A 21282-nucleotide genomic window follows, 5' to 3' on the forward strand; every position below is an offset into this window, starting at 1 on the left:
GACAATCTGACACCATCGTTTTCATGGGCAACATAGTATTGTGTCAGGATCTCTGCATTAGCGCAACATTTATTAAAGGAAATTCTGAAAAATTCCAGCAGCAATGATGGTGCAACCGTAACTATATATTGTTTCCCTTGGTGGAGGCTTGTGGCCCACACCAGAGTCCATATCTTTCTGTCTTTGCATGTGAAAGAAGACAAGTTGTGTGTTAATGTAATCCTCTGCACGGTGTCAACATTTTTTTTTTTTATTTGACATTTTCTTCAGAATATCATACAGTAAACAAGATTTCTGCAAAAGTTAATATATCCATAATGCTGCATTTCATAAAAATAGTCGCTCAGTTACAGTCTCCATAGCTATGAATATTACACAGAGGTACATACAGCTGTACAGGGTAAAGACACGGCTAACGCTACACAGTGATAGCGGACAGGGGTGGGCGCTGGGGGTCTCCTTCAGACCTCAGTCCAACCAGTTCGGTCGAGTTTCTCAGCGGGCAGCAGCTGTGGATGAGAGGCGAGGGCCCAGATCTGAGCCCACATGATGGTCCCAGGAGTAGAAACACCATACAGAAACGCAAACTCACAACTGGCAATTCTTTCCTGCAAGCTCATCCACTGTAATATGGTGCCTTTTGTGCTTCGTACGACTTGATTTTAGATTTTCATGAAGATTGTTTGTAGCACAGCAGCACCAATTGCTATATTAAAAAGAAACAAAACAATAAAATGCATGGAGCCGAAATGCTAATATATTAATGGCAAACCAGATTTTGTGTTTTTTTTTCTTCCGGTCATCATTGTTACACTTCAGAAAGTCAATTTTAATATGGAGCTGATGCAGATGAAGATGGGTGTTGGCACTTCATACTGAGACTTGATGTAAACTGTAGTGTCCTTGCATGTCCTTATGAATTTTCCAGATTTCTGCAGAAGAATCACCTAAACATCACTCAGGACATTTATTTTGGTAAGCCGCTTGAAGAACAAAGACCCTTCAGACCCAATTGAGAATGATTTTTGTTTCATCATAAGTGATATTGTTAAGTATAACCAGCATTTCACTGATCATCGACGCATTAATGCTCACAAATGCTAAGTCATCACTAGCTCAGTCTTCTCGTTTCTCTAGGGTGGTAGTAGCCTAGGGGGTAACACACTTGCCTATGATCCAGAAGACCCACTTACTACCATAGTGTCCCCGAGCAAGACACCTAACCTGTAATACTGATTGTAAGTCGCTCTGGATAAGGGTGTCTGATAAATGCTGTAAATGTAAATGTCTACACTTCACCATTCACTCCACTGTGGATGGTACATCCTGCCTGGGGAGTCTCCTGGGTCGGAGTGATCACATGACATGTCCGACCTCCATGGATGGTCCTGCTTGACCCTCTGCTGTCCCCTTCAAATAGTCACCCGCTGGGACTCGAACACACTACCTGGATGCTAATTCATTACACACAAGTGGACTGCATTACCCTTCATATGCGGCCTTCTTTTTCTGAATGTATTTCATTGTAATCCAGTGTGGCCCAGAGGAGGATGGGTTCCCCTTGCTGAGTCTAGGTTCCTCTCAAGGTTTTCTTCCTGTTAGGGGGAGTTTTATTCCTTGCCACTGTTGCCTCTGGCTTGCCCACCTGGGGCTTTGAACACTGTTGTTTGTTAGGCGCTTTGTGACAATGTACAGTGTAAAAAGCCCCATATAAATAAAGATTGACTGAATGATAAATACTCATAAATAGGCAACAATGTACATTTGTCTTATTTGATCTATTTACCTACTTTTAGAGTTTGTGACTTCAGGAAATCAGGAAAATTCTGGGGGCTTCACAAACTTTGAAGTATCAAAGTGACAAATCTCGCAGTAAACCAACCCACCTTGTGTTCCTCTGCTCGGCCCAATCTTAAGGCACTCCGCCCAGTCTAGTGTCCCATGGTCCTCTTCCCCCTTGTCCACCCCTGCTCCATGGACCACTGCAGGCCGCTGCCCCCTGCGCTGCTGTAGTCAAGAGTCCGATGGCGAGGCCAGCGGCTCCACAGCGGTCAGATGATGAGACTCACAGTGAGGGGCGGGGCTGCATTTACAGTACAGGTCTACTGTCTACTGACTCATAACACCGAGCAACATCATCCACTCCGTACAGTCCAGTTTAAGGCAGTTTCATATTTTCTTCAAAATCCCCCTCTCTCTATATATTTATATTTGTACGTCTAGATCAATTTTTTTTCATTTCCATTCTCTCATCAAGCACACAGAAGTAGAGAACAGGCAAAAATCCTTCAACATTCAGAAAAAAAAAAGCCTCCAACGCCTGGTAGAAAAAAACGTTTGCCGTGCTACACGCATTCTGCTCAGTTTTCAGGTTTCGAAATGTTCTTTTACTGAATTCAATGCAGAAGTTCTTAAGGTGAAGGGTGTAACATCTGAAAATAACTTAGAATAAAACGTAAATTAAAAAAAGTGCTTTCTCCATAAACACACGCTCCTCCCTTAGCCTGAAGACGGGCAAGGAGCGACCGAATGAGTTGTCCAAGGGTCCGAGAGCTGCTATCTGCTCAGCGTCGAGGATCCGGATCGCAGGGTGCTGGGAAGTTTATCCGACCCTGGAATCTTCCAGGGCCCAGGAGAGACTGTGGTCTTCCTGCTGGACGTCTTGTTGGTGCGGGCGGAGCGGCTCACTTCGGTTTTGGGCGCCCCTGCCTCCCCCTGGTGGTTGACAGTGGCGCCATCGTGCCGGCTGGTGTCCGAGGGGGGCGGAGACCGGGTCACCTCCCTCCGTCTGTGGGGCTCCCTCTCCCCTCGGCGCTCTTTGCTCCTGGCCCGGCTGCCTTTGGGGGGCTCAGTGTGAGCGTGACCCCTCCCCCCACCTCCGTCCTGCTGAGTGGTCCTGCCACCCTCCCTCGGCTGCCTGGCTCTCCCGGTCCCACCTGTCTTGTCTGTGCTCCGGGGCTCCGCTGCGGCGGTCACAGCGTCCGTCTCCGAGGGCTGTGGGAGAGGAGGGTCCTGGGGTGGGGTCAGGTGAGATGGAGGCGATGGAGTGGCTTGGTTGGTTTCGAGGGGAAGAGCTACTTCAGACAGGCTTGGGGAGGCTGCAGGCCGAGCGTCCCAGGGGGCGGGATTATCTGAGAGGAGATCACGAGACAGCAGTCAGTTTCATCATCATCATCATGTCACTCAACCTCCTCCTTGAGATCCACCTATCTGTAAGCACATCTGATCATGTGACCAAGATGTGAACATGCGCACACAAACACACACACATATCACGAATGCGCACAGACACGGATTTGGCTACCATGGCTAGGATGTGCAAATTAGGAAGCTTCTGGAAAACAGAACTCACCCCATTGTCAGCTGAATGGAGAAGTTGCAATCATGCGCAAAATCTACATTTACATTTAACATTTACATTTAAGCCATTTGGCAGACGCCCTTATACAGAGCGACTTACAACGTGCTTCCATGTTACAATCAATGAAGTGGTCAATTCTGGTCTGTTCTGGTCAATTAAGGTCTAAAACAATAAAAAATAAGTAAAAAAACTTAACTGCTTTACAAAAGACCAAAAGGGCAGGTGCTTCAGCTACAGCTATGGTCTGTCTGTGCACACACACACACACACACACACATAGACCTTCCAACAGAGTGACCTGCTAGTTTTTAGCATCATTGCCAGTCTCGTCATTACAGGTTTCTTTTGTGCCAAAAAGAAATTCTTTACTCCACAGCACCAGGGCAACTGCAGAGGAACCCGCCGGGATAAAAACCGGCACAGCAGTCCAATTTCTGGCCTACAGGGGGCACTGCACTCCGCAAAAGACATTGAACCACTGGGAGAATTTGGGGGCTTTTTAGCTCAACCTCACAAAGCCCTTCTGAGACGAGGATTTTTTTCAGGTGGTCGCTGAGCTCATACTGCATCACAGAAGCTCCACCCCCCTTGCCTACCCACGTCACCCCAGGAGCAGTTTGAGGAGCGAGGAACTCTCCAGTACATGTGCTATTTGAAGGGTTGAGACCTCTGAGATCTGCATTCCAGCATCGGGTGGAAGAGGAGGAGCTTATTTCCCTCTGGACAAATAAGACAATAAGAAAGTGGGTTGTGAGGACCAATCAGAGCTCTGTGGGCTGCTGCTCAGCCTGGGGTGTGAAATGTTTGCCTGTTGCCGTGCGAAACACAAGAGATCCACACCGGATCTGACAGGCGCCCGTCTGTCTTGTGGTCTGGACGTGCTGTGCCGGCGTCGCCGTGCCGACCCCCCAATGCGGGCTGGTGTGTGCAGCTAAGCTAATTTCTCCTGTCACCCAGCATACGGCTGCAATCTACTGTTCAACTCTTCTTACACGCAACACACTCATACACACACACACACCGACATGCACATGCATGCACAACAAATTTTTATACAACACACACACTCGCACACATCCCCCAACCTCTTGCTGTCACACTGATTCTGTGCATCTGTCCTTGGGATAAAATATAACAGAGAAGACAAAACAAACACAATAACAACAAAAGCTCCAGCTCCCCATGTGTGAAGGTGAAGGTCGGTGGTCCAATCACAGCCTCTCAGACGTCAGTTTGGACTCAGGGCATATTTTACTGGTTCGCTGGTAAAGGTGCCCGGACAGACAGACGGACCCCAAAAAGCCACTAGCCAAAGAAAACTCTCAGGAACACACACCAACCAGCCCAACATTACCACAAAAACACACCACTGCAAGACACACTCCAGCAGGCGTTGAAGCACTATCACCACACACACACACACACACACACACACACACGATAGAATAGAGTAACGCATGCCACTTGTTACAAACCGTGTCTTTAGACGGTTCCATTAGGAAGAAATAGGAGGCGCCATGCTTGTCATTTTTCATGCACATGGAGAGATTGGTAGGTACCATTCCTGGAGGAGGGGAAGTAAGACCCTAGAGCGTTAGTGTTATGGGCTGGACACACGGTAATGTGGGTTACAGAGGTTACAGTTAGTTACTGTGAGATTAAAAGCAGGATTCAGATTAGATCCAGAATCTAATCCCTCATGGTGAGAGTAGTCATCGCAGGTTTCTAGAAAGTGCACTAGAGGAAATTACTGCTATAAAGAGTGCTAGAAAGATCCTCAGCAGATTATTACTGAACGATCCATTTCCACTGCAGTCAGGATCCCAGGGTCATTGTGAGGTCACACAGAATATCTGAGGGATGTTCACCACGTCCTGATGCAGGCATTTAAATGAAATCAATTATAATGCTAATGTTTCTCCCTGCAACAATAAGACTCATTAATAAATAATCTGAGGGTTTGTTTCCTTGTTTCCTCATTAGATTACAACTAATGAATTAATTAAATGAAACTTTTAAAGTAAGTCTGGGATGAGGACCTGGGGCAATTTACCAGAACTGTAATAGAGCTTGAGGTTTAGTGTTTAAGAGAGGATTTTCCCCAAATTGCTAGTAGAGAAGCAAATCCTAATTTATCTTACTTACATCTGATGTTATCTCAAAAAAATCCTAAACACTTAATGCAGCAACATTCATGACTGTTACCTGGCAGCTGGTGTTTCGGTTAAGATGGATATAAAAGAAACATCCTGCAGAGGAACTGCTAAATAATTTAAGGCCTATTAACAAAGCATTTGTCATCAGAGCTCATCACTTCATCTCAATGAACATGTCACTGGCTGTGTAAAAGTAATTAGCCTCAGCTAAAATAAGCAACGATCTGTGGACAGATGAAAAGTTGAAATTGTGATTCACCACACCAAACAGTACATAAAATATGTAAAGATTATATATTTCCAAATGTAAGTGTAGGGAATTAAAGGTCCTTGTGTTTACGAGACAAGGGACAAACGTTCACTGACACATCGTGTAATACATTTTAATCTTAAATGTCCTTTTATGAAGATTTCATAAGAGATTATTGAACATTAATACGAGTTTCCCTTGCCTCTCTATGGTCCTTCAGTGGCTAGAAATGGTGATAGGTGTAAGGAGTGCTTTGGCCATTCTGCTTCGCTGTTTAGAGAGTGTTAGTTCAGACGGTCGGATCTGGAATTTGTCTCCTTATGATGTCATATGACGACCGCCCCGTTATAATGACTGTCATGGCGTCCAAACGTGTGAAGCATTGCAGCTGATCGGTGATTAAATGTAAAAAATGAGCACAAATGTATTTTTTTAGTTCAGTCACGCAAGACTCTGAAGAACCAGTTGGTTACATTTTTTTCGTAATAAATAAAGTGAAGTGATTGTGATACACAGCAGGTTACATTTCAGATACAGTATTAAGAATGTCACGGGACCTTTAAATCTTAATTTCAAAATTAAATTAGGATAATATAAACCCTTCCTAGTGATCTTTTTTCTAACACTCAGTGTCAATGGCGACCAAACAGTTAAAATGTTCGAGTTAGGAAGCTCCTGGAGAACTGGCAGCTGAATGGACAAATTGACTTCTCATTTGCAGAGAGTTGAAATTTGCTCCAAGTTCTTTGATTGCCTTTATCCCATAATCCTCTGAACAAGCTGTGTCATTTTCCCCGCGACTGCAGAGGAAATGCATGGCGTGGTCAGATTACTTGAGTAAAGAGAAGACACTCTGGACGCTCACCGTATTCCGGGACCTGCCCCGTCCCCCTCTTCAGCAGCAGACGCACCCGCCGGCCTCCGGATTTGATGAGCTCGATGGCCCGGGCGTGGGTCATGTCCCGTGTGGTCTCGCCATTAATCTCGATGATCTGATCTCCCACCTAAAGAGTCGAAAGACAGATTACTGTGTGTGTGTGCTGTTCAACTGCCATAGATTCAATTTACTTCGCCTGAAGAGAATAATTTGTTTTTGGAGCCCCAGAACTTAGGAGCATGTTCCGTCCCCCATGGTGAATGTGATGAACACCCCAGGTGAAGTGGACATCTGTAGCACTGAGTGCATTCGCTTATTTCCTGACGGATTTTTGCGAAAATTAGCCCAGCAGCCGTCCGACGATAAAAATTAATAAGGACGTCTGTCACTCGTAATGGATGGAGATTTATTGGAACAATATGGATCCATAATTCATGCCAACCCTATCGAGTCGGCAAGAGCTAATCAACGTTTCCAGTCGCGCCCGCCCGGCGGAGCTCATTAATCTTCGGCGCGTTTCCGTAATGTCACAGAGTGGATGACTAATGCCGGAGCGACGCGGGAAAAACTTGAACTGATGACCGGCAACAGCCCCAATGCAGAGGACCAAGCATTATCTGTCACACGCACACATCCGCGCATGCAAAAACATGCAAATGAGGCTGAGGCTGCACGTCTCTATGCCTTTCTCCACATGATGAAGAGCCGCCCCAGCAGCTCAGTGTGATGCGGCGCTCTGCTGAGCATCGGGCCAATCGGGAGTCGCCGCTCAAAATGGATGAAGCAAATTACAGGAACAAGTGGAGAAGTCTTAGTCTAATGGGCACAGTCACTTAAAAGCCGCGGTAGGACAAGAGGGATATGTGTGCAGACGGAGAACACCACCCAGGAAATTACGCCAACTCCAACCTTTAATGATCGCAGAGTGAACAATCTGACCGGGGACAGAGCTCGTCCCCCATCTAAAGCAACGACTGCCTCCCCCTCTGGTACATAATGACTGATAACAGCAGAACACTCCCTCATGCATCATGTGTGGGCCTTCAGTCACCGAGAACTAATGACTCTCATTATCCTGGGAAAGAGGATCCTAAAATATCATCCATGACACAGCTGATTCAATGGATGAGGCATCAGTCTTCTTGTGAATAGAGAATTAACACATCCCCACTGAGCACAGACATTACTGGCAATATGAACAGGGTTGCCAGGTTCAATTTGCTGGAATAAAATGTTTTTCTTATTTATTCATAGCTATTCATGCGTCTCTCAACACATCCTCACCTTAACTTTTGCCAGTCAGGTATAGGGAGTTGACATGCAGAAACAGAAACACTCACTTCCTGTGACGTGCAGGAAACAAACCAGCCAATCAGAATACAGTATTCGTCCATGACATCCATCCAGATGATAAAGAAACAGAAAATACTTCATTTTCAGAAGCAGGTCTCTTGGTCGCAAATGTCTCCCCAACTGCAGCTGATCCTGACAGCTGATATCTCCTAAAACCACACCCACCGGGAACACCCGTCAGCGGGCAGCGCCGTAACAGCAGCAGCGACAAGCTGTGAAGGTGACCGAAGTCGATCTGTCAGGAGAGGCAGACGCTCCAGCAGCTCTGAGATCGCGCATACAATCAGCTCTGAACTGAGTTGCGAGAAGCAATCAGAAATTCGGATTTCTGTATCTCACCATCAATATTAATTTGATTTAAGCCAGGCAGAGAGATGGGTCCACCAGAGCACTGATAATGCCCTTCCTTCTGGACTTTGGAAAGTATTTTGTCCGGTCAACTTTATGATGTGTAAATGCAGCAGAAGAGACAGGACGTTCTGAAACCAGTTCTAATGTCAGCTACGTAACAAAAATGATGTAATAAAAACGATGAATAAGTAATGTAAGCAAAACTATCAAGGTGGTAATTTTTATATCACCCCCTTTTGGTCTCCAAAAGCTATTAATACACACTACACTGGTAGCATAGCTGAGCATAGCAAAATGCACAAATTAAGCATCTAATTTAGACTCTTTCATTATATTGTTATTTTATGTAATCAGGAAAGAAACTATTTGCAATTTGGCAGATGTTTTGTCCACTGTGTAATAACCAGAGCCCCATCTGGATTCTGAGACTCAATCTGCATATGCCCCCTGAGCTCAAGGTTGGCGATGGGGTTATCTGTCTGACCAGAGTCTGGGTTGGTGGGGAAAACGACGGCCCGTGGCAGCGATTACCAGCGGGATCCGTCTTGTAGGCGGAGGTGATTCTGAGCTGAGGGGCTCAAACGATCCTTCATCCTCGCCCGGCTGAGTTGCAGAACAAGGCCCCAGAGCGCAGAGCTCCTTCACCTCTCCGAGCAGCAGGTGCAGGCGGGGCGAGCTGCCCGCGGGCCTTTTTTTTTTTTTTTTTTAAATAATATTATCTCTGACAGGTCCTCTGACAGGTTCATTACAGATAAGAAATGTATTACTCTCCTCAATCACAACATCGATCCGAGCGATGGAAAGAGACAGCTCAATGTAATCTCCATACTCCATACGAGTGCAGGAGGGAAAGGGGCTTAGGTTCAGACCAGAAGTGCCTCTTTTCTAATTCCTTCTTCTGGCCACACTGAAGACCTACTCACCCTCATCCTTCTATTGCGGACGGCAGGCCCATCTTCAGCCAGACGCAGCACAAACAGGTCCATCTTGTACTCACGTCCACCCCGAATACTGAAGCCGAAGCCTTTCACGCTCTTCTCCAGCTCCACAGTGAAGAAATCAAAGTCCTGAAGAGACACACACTTCAGTGACGTCTCAGCGCAGCATCTCAAGTTCTGATGGGTGTTTTAGGTTCGTGCTTTCTAAAAGCTACAGTAACCAGACACCAGAATGTAGTGTATGGTCCAAGTTACAATGCCCCCCCCCCCAAAAAAAAGCCAAACTCCCCAATCTGGCAGCACCTTAATCATGGGACATGTTGGGACCCACACAGTATACTGGTAGAAGCCTAGTGGGTAACATACTCGCCTATGAACCAGAAGACCCAGTTTCAAAACCCCACTTACTACCATGGTGTCCCTGAGCAAGACACTTAATCCTGAGTGTCTCCAGGGGGACTGTCCCTGTAAATATCGATTACTATTGTAACTATTAAGTCTCTCTGGATAAGGGTGTCTGATAAATGCTGTAAATGTAATTTGCATAAATGTCACTGATTGGCCAATGTGTTTGCAGGGAAGACTGCATAACTTGGTTGATGCTTGCTTTGCTCTTGAAAAGTTCAACTGCCCTGCTTTATACCATAATATCATCAAATGTGTCCTTTTCTCAGGCTTTAAAGTGTTGTCTGACCTGTGTCTGCCTGTACTCTGGGACGCTGTACTGCCGTGTGTCGGCAGACAGCTGCCTGTAGTCTATTAGAGGTGGGTGTCTGTAGTCCAGCGTGGGCGGCTGGCGATAATCAGCCACAGGCGGATGTCTGTAGTCCACTGGTGGCTGACGGTAGTCTGTGAAAGGTGGCTGGCGGATGTCCGGCTTCACGTCCTGACGGGCCTTCACCTCTGACCTGTAGCTAAAGCAGCAGAGAGTGGTGGAGAAGTAGAGTGAGAGGCGAAAGCCAAATGAAGCCTCTTCTGAGGAGCTATAAAACATTGAGGACGAATCTGGAGGTAAATAATTCAGATCTCCATCAGAGTTAAGTGATGTTACTCAACAAAGTGGAGGGAGGGGCTGAGGCTCACAGATCTATCTTATGGGGCTGACCTGCTGTCATGAGCATAGATCTGGACCGGTGGCCCCTGAACCTGGGTGGGGGCTCCGGGGTGGGACGCGGGGTGGGTCTGTGCTGGGCTGTGCTGATGGGCCATGGGACTCTGCTTCTCCGAGCTGGGGGCTGACGGGGTGCTGTTTGTCTCTGGAGACAAAGGAAACATGTCAGCAGCAGTCTGATTGGGGCAATGGAGGTTTGTTCTGGATTTAATGAGCATTTGGTAAAAGAAAGGAAAGTAATTGGTCAGAATAGAAGCTCGCAGCACTGTGAGATCATGACTGAACAACACCAAGCTTTTCATCTTTCAAACAGCAACTCTAAAATAGTTTGAAAAGTGAAAAACACACAAATATGAATCATTTTAAAAGTGAAAAAGGCAACAATTTCATTTGATTTGAAATATATATATTGAAGTATATATTAATACTAATAATAAATGGAAACAATCAGGGCAATCAGGCAACACAAGACAAGGCAGCATGAAATCTGGGAAGTGTCCGGAACATAACACTGTTGATATCTAGAGATGCTCTAGAAGAACTGGTCTCTCCCAACACTGTAAACTAACTCTACATACGGAGTACAATATTGTATTACTGCACGGAGAACAATAGGTGAACAGAGTCTCCTCTGCACAGGGATCTCTGCAATAAACTGTAAATATAGGGTGGTAGTAGCCTAGTGGGTAACACACTTGCCTATGAACCAGAAGACCCGGGTTCGAATCCCACTTACTACCATTGTGTCCCTGAGCAAGACACTTAACCCTAAGTTGCTCCAGGGGGACTGTCCCTGTAACTACTGATTGTAAGTCGCTCTGGATAAGGGCGTCTGGTAAATGCTGTAAATGTAAATGTAAATCAATATTTCACTCAGGTGTTTTCTTTTGTTACGTTAACAAAATTGGCTTCAGCTTAAATAAACACTGGTTTGGATTCACTTTGCATTGGTCCCTAAGGCATTTTTTTTATAGTACTGTACATATCTTCACATAGACATCATTAATCATCATTAATAGTGCATAAAAACGTAAGATAAAACCGCCAACCTTCCTGTGGAATGGTGCGCAGGGTGACCGTCAGGCCCGCGTCTTTGATGAGCTTGACAATGTCGGCGTGGGGCATGCTGACGATCGACTGCCCGTTGACGGCCAGGATGCGGTCGCCCACTTTCAGCTTCCCACAGCGGTCGGCCGGGCTGCCCTCGATGATGCGACCAATCTTGTGCGGGACGGCTGGACGGGTGTAGAGCGAACACAGACTCCGTCAGTGTATGAGGTGCTTATTCAGAGCGCCACTCCTCCCCTCCCAGTTTACGTAACCCCAGGCTTTTCTGTGACGCGTGGGCGATGCACTCAAAGTGTTCGGTCGGCACTGGTTCCACGAAGCATCAGGAACGCGGTGCATTCATTATTGAGACGAAGGTTGAAGCTAAGCTAGACAGGAGATATTTAGAGCTCCAAGGCCTCATCTGGAGGTCAGTCAGAGCCAAAACGGGTCTGTGGTTCATCAGCTGGCCAGAGTGACAGGGGACATCCTTGACATTTTGGTCAAAACGCAGACTGCCATTTTCTGTTGAACCGAACATGTTTATGCACTATTAAATATGAGAGCAGAGAAATTAGGAAGGTGGGGCTGCATTATTTGACATTATTATTACATTATTATACACAATGTAAAAACAATCCTTCAAAAGAAATCAATAATGCTAATAATGAAAATGCACTTTTTAAAATGCATGTGTAAGTGATCAAATAATTAGACTGAAGCCGGTTTGGTTAAAACTGTTGTGATATATTGATCATAAAATCATTATGGTGGTAGTAGCCTAGTGGGTAACACACTCGCCTATGAACCAGAAGACCCAGGTTCAAATCCCACTTACTACCATTGTGTCCCTGAGCAAGACACTTAACCCTGAGTTGCTCCAGGGGGGGACTGTCCCTGTAACTACTGATTGTAAGTCACTCTGGATAAGGGTGTCTAATAAATGCTGTAAATGTAAATGTAAATCATTTAAGTATTTAATTGCATGAAAATCTAGTATGAGGGACCTGATTCTGAATTATTATTCTATGTATGTGGTGATCTATACATATATTTATAGAACATAGTGATGATAAAAAAATGTAACATTTTGTACATATTTATCAAGGATGGGCGAGGAACTCACTGATGGTAACCGCAGTCTCTGGTCGATTTAGAGAGCTGATAATGACAAAGCCGAAACCCTCCGTCTCCTTGCGGTGGATGATGACATCACTGGCCTCTGGTGGGGAGGAGCTGGCAGGAGCCCCAGCTGGAGCAGCGGTGGCGGACGCACTGGACGAGTTGGGGTGGGGGGCGCAGGTGCTGTTGGGGAGTGCTGCAGAAGTGAAGTCGCTTCTGGGAGAGCTGTGCTGGGTGGACGCCGATCCGGGGCTGCGGCCATTCTCCGGACACGGATCGCCTGCAGGAGGCGTCAGAGAGGCAAGAGGAGAGAGGGGGACAGTCGGCTCTTGTACGGCGTGCCGCTTTATCGAGGACTAAAGGTCAGTTGTGTTTGTGTGAATGTCACACAAGCATCTGGAGGAATCGGGAAAGAGGGGCGGTCGACACTCGCAGCACAAACACGTGAGAGGAATGAAAAATAAGCCATCAAACGCTGCGATTCAACACAAATATTAAACACAGTTTGTCACAGCAAGTAAAACACGCGCCACTCTGAGAGGGACAGGCAGCGGCGCTGCGTCTGAAGGGCTGTCTGTGGCGCGGTGCATCTCCCCTGTGATCAGGGTTTAAATGCTAATGAGTGCAGCGGCTGTCTGACACCTCCCAGAATGCACCAGTACATCAGGCACGCAGCAGGAGGGCAGACAGGCAGGGGATGAGTCAGAGACGTGCTTGGTGTTCGGGACAGGAGACGCAGGGACGAGGGCGGGGAGGAGACGGGGAGCTGAAAGCAAGACGTACGTGAGAGCGAGGCGACATGGGCGGGCGAGGAGATCTGAGAAGTCGTACAGAGGAAGACTAATCCTGGCGCCCCGGCGAACGACAGATACAGGAACAGAGAGAGAGCGAGAGAGAGAGAGAGACAGCAAGAGGGAGGCAGAAGAGAGAAAATGAGAAGCGCCGCGAACGGACCAGCGGCGTAGGAAACCTCTACGCGGCATCTCCTGGCCTTACCTGATCCCTGAGTTTGTCTCCGGACCGTCAGCTTGACTTGTCCGTTTCGTGCTGCGCTGTGCATCAGGTCGATGACGTAGCGATGCGGTTTCCCCATCACAGGGATCCCATCCACAAACATGAGCTCGTCTCCGGGTCTCAGGCGGCCGTCGCGGTCCGCGGGACTCTTTTCGATGATCGCACCAATCAGGATCTGTGAAGGGCAACCACAGTTAACACTAAACTCCAGAGGAGACTGTGGTCTGCAGTTTGACTGTACAGCTGGGATTTCATCTGGGGCACTAGAAATGATGTCTTACAAAATATATATATGTGGCCATATTTATATGGGGCTATATTAGACATAGTGCATGGGGCATGTTCCATAATGCCATATCAAGTATGACTTCTACATTCAGAGTGATAAACACAAAACAAGAAGTAACTGATTGCTAGTTATCTGTGTCTGGAGAGGAAGCGCTAACTACCCACCCAGCCTTTTTGTTGGTTAAAGAACCCCATTATGTTCTTAAAAACAAAGTTTATTGTTAGAAAGGGGGGAGCCTGTAGGAATAAATGACAGCTACTTAGACACACTTCCTCATTCTGGACGATTTAATCCCCCTCCAGTCAATACGTGACACGCCCAGTTGTAGCGCAGCAACCATTTCCTCCCTTTGTTTCCCTCCCTTCTCTACACTCCTCATACCCCCTCAAAAATCTGATTCAATAATACCCGAAGTAATCACATAATCCCAATTAATAAATATATTCATTGCCTTGCATTTTACAGACTTTTATACACTTTTAGAGAGGTGATTAAACATTTGTCATGTCACGGACATCCTACACAACTGATCGTGTTGGTGGATTTTTTTAACAATAAAACTCCATTAAAAAATGTCCTTGGGTGCCGCCTTTTACAGTGTTTTGTTGTAAAAAAAAAACAAAAAAAAAACAAACAAACTTATTTGTCAGGATTGGCTCCAGGTGATGTTGCCAACTGTAGCCTATCCGCATAGCTGTTAAAAGCCTGTGACTCCACCCCTCTGCAGCGCCGACATTTTAGTGAACTTGTTGTGTGAACTTGACCTGGCAACGTCTTATGTGTATAGTTTGAGTTCTGGCAATCGCCACATGCCTGTGGGCTAGTTTTTGTTCTCCCCTTATTCCCTGTTTTCGGCCGTCGCGCCTTGTTTTGTTTCTATTTATGAGTAAATCCCTGTCCCAGAATGTCCCGACTCTGCGCTTCATCGCCCCGTTAGCTCGCAGACGTGACAGTATTTTACACCACGGTTTTAGAAAATGTGCTTCGTAAGTGTCAAATTCTCATTCCATACCGGAACACCCCCACCCCCAACATACATTCTTCGCTAGCAACTGACCAATAAGCACTAATCTTTAGCAAGGAAGCAACCTTAATTAAACCAAAACAGATGCATAATGTGTGCCGACTAGTCAGTGTGTGGGTGAGTGGATGGCAGGGGGAATGTAAGGTTAGTAAGGTCGACAGGGTTTCACGCCTGTCTCATACGAGCCTTCTCACGGCCTTCCGGACTCACAGCCTGTCCGAGTTCGTCTCCCCCCAGGATCCGGAAGCCAAACCCGGACTTCTGCCTCCGCAGGTGCACTTCCACCTCCTGATACTCGCCTCCTGAGCAGTAATAAAAATCATGAGTGCTGCATGAGCAAACACTTGAACAACAGCGAAGCCCTGGTTTGGTTTCCATTGGGGAAAAAAAAAGGTTAGTGCTGATCCAGGGTTTAGGAAAACTCACCGGAGGAGTCTACAGGGAAGGAGGTCCGGGGGGGTCCAGGTTCTAAATGATGAGTTTAAGGGAGGATGAAAGAAAAACAACTTTTAGGACAAGAGGAGAGGAGAAAGAAGGGAGGAATTTGTCGATCAATCAGGAGCCTGCAATGAGTTCAAACTGCATCCAGGCAGCATTAAAAGTGACATTTTTAAAATGGCAATTGTCAGAAAACAATCTTAACTGCTCCATTATAACCAATAAAACCTCTGTGAATGCAGCAATGTGACGTAACAGCAATTGTACTGACTTTTAGAAGAAATAGTCTTTCTTCCAAAGTAAATAAAGCAGAGTGGAGAGGTGGTGACTGCATTCCATTGTTCACATTAAAAAAAAATAAAACAGGACTGATCAAACTGTATTAAATTATGAGAAGTGACATTTACACATAAAACACATTTTCAAATGAAATTTTATAAGGAATGAAAGTCTGAAATAGAAAAATACTGTACATTACTGTATATTAACTTCACAGCTGTCTGATGATGAAGTTCCTCGCTTTGTTAAGCAGGTTTAAATGTTCAACTTGTACTTCTCAACCTTGGCGGCTCAGGATTTGATCCCGCAACCCCTTCGGCTACAAGTCCGTTTCCTTAGACGCCTGGCCGCCGCTGCACCATAAAGGATTTATCACAAGGTTGTGCCACCTATATTCACAACCAGCTTTTTTTTCTCCCAGATTCTGATTTATTTTACAGGCAGACTCAGTCTTGAGAAAATGAAGAACCACATCAGTCAATGAGAGGCATAAAACACACTACAACTCATCAGACAGGAGTCTGAATGCAATAAATCCCGCAGACTGATCAACACACAAATTTACAGATGGTTTTAATTGTAATTTCTGTGTGCTGTGTATTCACAGTAATATAGATTTTATGATTAATGCATATGAAATTGACATGAGATTCCACATGGAAGGCATCATGTAGAGGCAAGACCTCAGGGTGACACTCCAATGACCTTTCACCTTTACCAGCAGGCTGAGGTGTTAATAGCACTGTGGGGCAGCCCAGATCCCTGTTAGGGAACAGAGGGGGAAGAGAAAATGAGCGAGAAGTGCCAGCATGATTCCTACCGACAGCACTGTCCTCAGCAATAAGCCTTCTTACATAAGGAAGCACAGAGCCGCCGCCCCCCTGAGTGAGTGTGCAAACACACGAGTGACACACACTACTTCACACACACACACACACACACACTGAGAACACTCACATCAGCCCCGAACATCCATTAACCCCGGGAGGTCCTGTTAAAAAGCTGTATTATTATCAGGCCGCACGCCCTCTGACCGCCACACTGGTGACCTTCAAACTGAAACTCGTGGCAATTCGGTGTTCGGTGCTGCCGCTGGTTCTTTAAAACGCTCCCTGCTTCACATAGCTGTGAGAGCGAGAGCAGAGTATACTTCCATTAAAAGAGTGCTACTTCATCTAGAAAACCCTCACAAACACTAACCACTGCCCTCAAGTATATGAAACATAATTCTTTTTTAAAAACGCAAAATTTTGTGGCAAATATGAAAGCAGTCATTATTTCTATTCAGCCCTGAGATATATATTCAGTTCAAACAGGCGAGTTTTGCAAAGTGTGTTTGTGTTCCCATGGTGTGTTGGGTTCGAATGTCGGTGCAAATACTGTGTGACCGCATACGTCCACCAGTGTGGGACAATGAAAAGCGGACGCTGGAATTTTACTTACGCCTACTCTCATAGATAGCCCTGGACTTCTCATAGAGGTCATAGGGGTCAGGCTTGGACAGATCAAAGCTCTCAGTGTCTGGTACCGAGGGCGTGTGGAGATGGTGTGGTGGGTTGGGGGTGATGAGGGGGGGCACAGGGCCACACAGGCCACTCTGGGGGCTGCCCTGGACATGGCACTGCACGTCCCACTGCTCCAGACCCTGAAACACACGGGCATCGGGTCAGTCAGCTTCAGCACGCCAAGCAGCGGCTTCACAGGGCCGACTGCAGCGGCACAGCATTTAGATGGACCAGAGGGGCATGAAAGAGCTAAAGAGTCAGTAAAGAAAAGAGACACACAGACGTTAGAGGAAACTGCAATTCTAGGTGAAGAATGTAGATGTACAGTATATAGTATAGTAGTTGTAAAGTATAAATGTAAGCATGTAATTGCAGAATATGATGTGCCGAGTGCCCCCAGACAATCATCTGAGAGCATATGCTTGTCTCCTCATATCAGCAACCATGAAGTCAGATGCTGTGATGCCTTTGCTGCTTCGGCATGAAAACACAGCAGAGCTGGAACTTTAAGCTTTTTTTTTTTACCAGAAAAGACAGCAAAACTAAGGCAGGAAGGCAAATGCCGATGTGGGGATTTCAGTTGTAAACACAAAGGGTTAGCGTTAGCATCAGTGCCGTTGTGCTGGAATGAGACGAATGGCGGGAGGACATCCAACCAGATTTACAAGCAATCTTCCATTACAGCCAGTAATGTTGCCATGGATTCAGAGACGATTTCCAGCAGGGACTGTAAACCCATCCGGGACAGTGACAATGCGTGAGCAGGGCTTAAAATGGTGGAAATTAACTTTGCTCCGGTGCCTTAATGACTTCCCAGTCTCCTCACTCAGAAACTTTTTTCCCTGTTGTTCTGGAAGCTGGAAGTGTTCCCGGAGTAAATGAGCTCTAATTAAGTGTTGGATGAACTGAGTGTCTGGGCTTCTGTTAGCAAGACAGAAGAAGGAAAGGAAGAGAAAATGTCAAATGACAGAAATGAGACAGTCCACTGCCCTGGATTCACCGAATATAGAAAGTGAAGTGATGGAAACAGCCGTTGGGCCATATTTTCCCAGCACTATGTAAGATGTAGTGAATGGGGTATATCACATCCTCCACATTCTTTGTTTCTTTGTCAGAAATAATTAGACTGGGTGGGTAGTTAGTGTCCCGAAATATATGTTTATATGTTTATTTAAGCAAGTCCTGAAGACACTACAGAACACTCCCCATCTGCTACCCATCTTAGGCCCCATCCACACGACAAATATTTTCTCTAAAAAGGGAAAAATCTGATCTGACCATTGCATCCACATGGAAACATTATTGTATGGGACCCAGAAAGGTTTATCCAGAGCGAAATACAATCAGTAGTTGCAGGGACAGTCCCTCCCTGGAGCAACTCAGGGTTAAGTGACTTGCTCAGGGACACAATGGTAGAAAGTGGGATTTGAACCTGGGTCTTCTGGTTCATAGGTGAGTGTGTTACCCACTAGGCTACTACCACCCTATCTCACATTCGTGATAACACATTCATGGTTGTACTGCAGCAACTACAAGAAATCCTCTCTATGCTGCACATTTCTAATGAAAGATAAGGCTGGAGAGCAGTGACGTGTTTAACTCACCGTGCCGGAAAACTAGTATGCTCCCAACGTGTTCTGTGTAGCTGGCTGTGTCTCTCTCAGACTGTCTGACTTTATGGGAGGAGTTGAAGACTACACCTCCACCTACCATCTGCCTATTGAAAGTGAAGTGATTGTCACAGGTGGTCACCCCCACCTATATAAAGAGACTTCAGATGGTGTTTGGGAGGTCCCCAGGGTCCACAGAGATCTGTAAGGAGCTCTGTTGGGGATCTCATTCATGTGTGTTGATGCTTTGTGTGCTAGACCCCTTGTTGTTAGCCTGTGTTAGCCTGTTAGCTTTGTGTGTGTTCGCTTTTTTTCCGTTAACTTTTTTGCGTGTTTGAGTTGTCCCCTGTGGATCTCCTTTAGGCAGTTTTATTGTACATCTTACCTCACTGTAAATAAAAGCACTATTTGAATGCTTTGTTTGGTTGTGTGTGTAACAGTGGACCTCCTCCTCTCCACACCCTTGTCACGTTTCTTAACCCCTGGACTTAGGAACGTGACAGAGTTACAGCGCCACCTACGTTTAAACAACGTTCTTGCCACTCTCTACGTCTCGGTGTGGACAACAACATTTCAGATAACGCTCCCGTGTTGATGCAGAAACTGACAACGCTTTTTAATGAAAAGCGTTCTCGTGTGGATGGGGCCTTACATAGAACCAGTAAACTTGGGTTCTGCAGTTTTTGTCTAACCCACTGGTGAGTGTGAATCAAGACAGAGACGAGTTCAAAGCAGACAGAGGGCGAGGAACCACTGGTTAACAGTGTTAACACACTGCAGCCCAGTGCAGCAGACAGGACTTGTGTTAATGGAGTTCTTCACGTAGGGCCAGCGAGAATAAGGCAGTGAATTGGCTCATGATGACCTCTGTACAAGTGTTTAAAGGAGCAGGGAAACGGCTAACAAACAGCTATTAAGTGAGAACAGAGTTGAGAGTGATGAGAGTTTGGTCCATCTTGATGGCAGGACACTGTCCACTGTTGCTCTTCTGTTCTCAGAAGTCTCGAGGAAACATGCAGAAGTGTTAAGACAACAACGCCATGAGCAGATATGCCCAGTGGAGCTAGAAAAGCTAGAAAAGCTCTACAAAGGTATAGAGTTAGTGTAGAGTGGCTCGCAGCCTCATGATGGATTAATGACGATAATAATCAGTGAGCAGAAAATGGAGCTCAGGACTCGATGATTACCTGTTTATGGCTCTTCCAGGGGGAAAAGTGACCTGCAATAGCAAAAGAAGAGGATTTAGCCTTTAGCTGTGATGGGGGTCGTGTGGGCGAAACCTAAAACCATCATCTGTACATTATACTTCGGTTGTAGTGGTGTAGTAGACACTAACGCTACCAATGAAGTGGGGTTCATCCGGAAGAAGGTTGCGTGTTTGTGAAAAATGATAAAAAAAACCCTTTATGAAAACCAGAAGTAACAGCTATGTTGCCACCGCAACACGCTCTGTGATTCTTGTTATCCGGTGCTGGCAGATGTTGCGGTTGTGAAGACTGTGTGATGAAACTCCCAGGTCTGGTGTGTTTTCGTGGTGATTAATGTCTCTGAATTCATAGACTCAACAGAAAAATCATTCACTGCTTTCAAACTCATTGCACAATTTGGCAATTTTAATCTCGATTTTTAATCTCGTGATAAATCAACATGCCCTGAGGACCGAAAAACGTAGAAATGCCCAAATATTCAAACACGGACTATCCAAAACACCCGCTCTGCTAATTGATTCAACCAGAGGCAGTGTGTCCATGAGAAAACGCGCACACACACACACACACACACACACACACACACACACACACACACACACACACACACACACACACAGCCATCTTTTCTAATGGAGAATGAAATAAATGAATGAATGACTAATTGAAGTAAGTTCAGTATTTGGTCTTTGTTTAGACAGAAGGGAGGGTTTGGTCTGCTCCTCTCTATGAGTTAACATACCATGCAGTTCACCCATCATAACACTTGAATTAAAGCGCTGATAATCTGCATGCTGGGGTTTGTAGTGGACGTGGTCACGTTCCACGACTTCCACCGACACGCCCTGTATGCAAGAGGTATTAGGAGTGTAGAGAACGGAGGGAAATGGAGGAGAAATGGAGGGGATGGACACTGTCAGTCAAGCATACAGGCAACTATCATTTTGAACTTTCTTTATAAAAACATCACCAGATTCATCTTCTGGGTGTCAGAAATAATTACACAATTCCTCCTCAACAACATGTAACAGGTGACCAGCAAGCAGTCACTACAAATCCAGAGGATATAAATGCTTGAACGTGACCACACCAGAACAATACTAAAGTCATTCTGTGCACAATCTATAGTCAGCTGAAGAGAACTCCTGTTCAGAAGCAGATGTGAAAAGCTGCCTTCAGTCAGTGGCGCCCCGTTATCTCCGAACTGCCGGGCCGTGATTGGTTAAGATGTGACCCAGTCCCGCGTGCCGCTTCTATTTTTACAGTGCCTAACTTCAGGTCAGGACCCAGGAGAGGTGAGAAGACAGAATGAAAACCCCAACGCCAGCAGATGCAACCCAACCCGACGG

At 46.0% G+C, this 21282-nt stretch overlaps 1 protein-coding gene across 18 annotated transcripts in view; it reads right to left on the reverse strand.

Annotated features, from left to right (window-relative positions):
• Positions 1 to 227: 227 nt before the first annotated feature.
• Positions 228 to 21282, reverse strand: part of magi2a (membrane associated guanylate kinase, WW and PDZ domain containing 2a) — a 94038-nt gene continuing 72983 nt past the window's right edge. For 6 of the 18 annotated variants that reach the window (XM_028955607.1, XM_028955603.1, XM_028955616.1 and 3 more), the window contains 13 exons: positions 19913 to 19944; positions 17054 to 17255; positions 15320 to 15361; positions 15080 to 15195; positions 13563 to 13755; positions 13350 to 13412; positions 12571 to 12846; positions 11447 to 11632; positions 10392 to 10542; positions 9981 to 10200; positions 9272 to 9415; positions 6633 to 6771; positions 228 to 3131 (listed from right to left, as the gene is read on the reverse strand). In XM_028955607.1, coding sequence (XP_028811440.1) covers positions 2557 to 3131; positions 6633 to 6771; positions 9272 to 9415; positions 9981 to 10200; positions 10392 to 10542; positions 11447 to 11632; positions 12571 to 12846; positions 13350 to 13412; positions 13563 to 13755; positions 15080 to 15195; positions 15320 to 15361; positions 17054 to 17255; positions 19913 to 19944 — 2339 coding nt within the window. In that variant the 3' untranslated portion in view covers positions 228 to 2556. Of the gene's footprint in view, positions 3132 to 4836; positions 4926 to 6632; positions 6772 to 9271; positions 9416 to 9980; positions 10201 to 10391; positions 10543 to 11446; positions 11633 to 12570; positions 12847 to 13349; positions 13413 to 13562; positions 13756 to 15079; positions 15196 to 15319; positions 15362 to 17053; positions 17256 to 19912; positions 19945 to 21282 lie in introns of all 18 variants that reach the window. The other 12 variants (XM_028955615.1, XM_028955620.1, XM_028955618.1 and 9 more) reach the window with 8 other exon arrangements.

The sequence above is a fragment of the Denticeps clupeoides genome, chromosome 15 (genome assembly GCF_900700375.1).
Source record: "Denticeps clupeoides chromosome 15, fDenClu1.1, whole genome shotgun sequence".
Classification (NCBI taxonomy): Eukaryota; Metazoa; Chordata; class Actinopteri; order Clupeiformes; family Denticipitidae; genus Denticeps; species Denticeps clupeoides.